The 2,692-nt window shown below is 55.4% G+C and overlaps 1 protein-coding gene across 1 annotated transcript; it reads right to left on the reverse strand.

Annotated features, from left to right (window-relative positions):
• Positions 1–702: 702 nt before the first annotated feature.
• On the reverse strand, positions 703–1,431 carry LOC147959159 (uncharacterized). Its single transcript, XM_087532520.1, has one exon. The coding sequence runs from the start codon at positions 1,429–1,431 to the stop codon at positions 703–705; it is 729 nt and encodes a 242-aa protein (XP_087388646.1).
• Positions 1,432–2,692: the final 1,261 nt, after the last annotated feature.

Genomic DNA, 2,692 nt, shown 5'->3' on the forward strand with positions numbered 1-2,692 from the left:
TAACCAGGTTTGGGCCCTCTCTATGGAGGTAATACCCTACTCCCTGATTGATCTTGATGAATATGAGTATTACAAGAGTTGATCTACCACGAGATCGTAATGGCTAAACCTTAGAAGTCTAGCCTATGAATATGGTAATGAGTATATGTGTCCTCCTTTCCGGACTATCCCCTTCGGTTTATATAGACATCGATGGGATCTAGGGTTTACATGGAGTCGGTTACATAAGAAGGAATCTTCGATCGCCAAGCTTGCCTTCCACGCCAAGTAGAGTCCAATCCGGACACGATGCAGTCTTCGGCCTTTATGTCTTCACAGCCCATCAGTCCGGCCCATGGATAACTGGTCGGACGCTCGAGGACCCCTTAGTCCAGGACTCCCTCAGCAGGCCTTGTTCAGGCTGGTGTAGTCTATACACATGCGACAGGTCTTGTTCTTCTTCAGGACAAGGACTGGGTTGGCCAGCCACTCGGGGTGAAACACTTCCATGATGAAGCTGGCCACTAGGAGCTTGGCGACCTCTTCACTGATGGTTCTTCTCTTCTCTTCAGAGAAACGACGTAGGGGTTGACAGACAGGCTTGGCGTCCTTGCGGACGTGGAGTTTGTGCTCGGCATACTTCCTTGGAATACCCGGCATGTCCTTCGGGGTCCATGCAAAGATATCTCAATTCTCACGGAGGAAGTCGACGAGCTTGCCTTCCTATTTGTTGTCGAGGTGGTTGCCCATGATGATGTACTTGCTGCAGCTGGGGTCTTCTGGGTTCAGCTTGACCTTCTTGGTCTCCTTGGAGGGCTGGAACGAAGCCTCGTCGGTCGGCTCCTTGGCCGAAGCTGGCACGGCCGGCGTCTCATTGGCCAGCGCGACGATCCGATCGAGCTGGCGCTGCTCCTCGACTATGACCAGCGACTCGGCCAGTTTGGTGCCGGCTTGGGCGCACTCCAGGGACTTGCGGTAGTTGCCGGTGATGGGGATGAGGCCCTTGAGACCCGATAGCTTCATCTTCAAATATGCGTAGTGGGGGACCGCCATGAACTTGGCGAGAGTCGGCCGGCCCAGCAGCGCATGATACGCGCTGGACAGGTCCACCACCTCGAACCAGAGCGGCTCGCGTCGCAAGTGGTCGCTAGCTCCAAACAGGACGTCGAGCCGGATCCGGCCAATGGGAGAGCAGCAGAGGCCGGGCACAATGTCGTGGAAGATCGTACGGGTCCACTCCAAGTCTTTGTCCTCAAGGCCGACCTTGGTTATGGTGTCGCGGTAGAGGATGTTGATGCTGCTACCGCCATCGATGAGGACCTGGGAGAACTTGCACATGCCTCGGGGCGCCACAATGGTGGGGTCGAGGACAAGAGCGTAGCCACCCGGATTCAGCATGATGGCCGGGTAGTCTTCCCGAGTCCAGGTGACCAGGCGCTCCGACCAATGCATGTACTCCGGCTCGGCCAGGATGACGGTGTTCACCTTCTACCGGAGCAGGCACTCACTGCGTTTGTCATCGCCAAGGCTGGTGAAGATGACATGGGTCGCGTTCTGGTCGGGGTAGACGTCATCGTGCATCGTGCCGTTAGCCAGAGGTGGAGGCGGAGGCGGCAACCCCGCTCTTGTAGCCGGAGCCGGAGGGGGCGGGATGTCGCCCCTCATGATGCGCTTGGTGATGGCGCATTGCCGGAGCGTGTGTGTGGACGGCCTCGCGCCGCTGTGGTGCTTGCAGGGAGCGTCGAGCATCTCCTCAAAGCTCGTGGCAGGCTACCGTGCTGTCTTGCCGGTCTGTCGGCATTTGGCGGTCGACTCGGCCGTGGGTGCATGTTCGGCAGCCACGACAAGGTGGTTGTCGTAGCGCTGAGCCGGCTAGTCGGTCTTGCGCTTGTTGTTCTGCTAGGGGCTGCTCTCGCCAGCCAGCTTGGGAGGGGGGACCGGCTTTGCCTTGCCAGCTTCGTCCAGCACCACCTGGATCTTGATGGCGGAGTCAGTGTTGGCATACTTGTCCGCCGTCACCATGAGTGTGGCCATGGTGGCCGGCTCGGAGCGCAAGAGCTTCCGCTTGAGGAGGGTGCCATCCCGACACCCGCTGGCGAAGTATTGGATGGCCTAGACTTCGTGGACGCCCTCGCAGTTGTTCCGGAGCTCGGTCCAGTGTGCAAGGTACTTGCGGCCGGTCTACGTCGGCCCCAAGAAGCACATGGTGAGATAGCTAGGGCGGCCGGGCCATTTGTAGGTGCCAGTGACGTTGTGTACGAAGTCCTGCTCGAAGTCGACCCACGCGTTGATGCTGCCCGCCGGCAGGCTGTTCAACCACGTGCTTGCCGAGCCCTGGAGCATGAGCAAGGCGTGGCGCACGGTGAGGCGGCGATAGCTGAAGAAAATATGCCCTAGAGGAAATAATAATAAAGTCGTTATTTATATTTCCTTATATCATGATAAATATTTATTATTCATGCTAGAATTATATTAACCAAAAACTTAGTACATGTGTGAATACATAGACAAAACAGAGTGTCCCTAGTATGCCTCTACTTAACTAGCTCATTAATCAAAGATGGTTATGTTTCCCGACCATAGACATGTGTTTTCATTTGATGAATGGGATCACATCATTAGAGGATGATGTGATGGACAAGACCCATCCTTTAGCTTAGCATAATGATCGTTTAGTTTTATTGTTATTGGTTTCATCATGACTTATACATGT

The sequence above is a fragment of the Triticum urartu genome, chromosome 7A, assembly GCF_056163025.1.
Source record: "Triticum urartu cultivar PI428250 chromosome 7A, HENAU_Tu73, whole genome shotgun sequence".
Taxonomy (NCBI): Eukaryota; Viridiplantae; Streptophyta; class Magnoliopsida; order Poales; family Poaceae; genus Triticum; species Triticum urartu.

Bases quoted from the DNA above. Each gene is read 5' to 3' on its own strand.
- LOC147959159 (XM_087532520.1), bottom strand. From the start codon at position 1,431: ATGCATTGGTCGGAGCGCCTGGTCACCTGGACTCGGGAAGACTACCCG.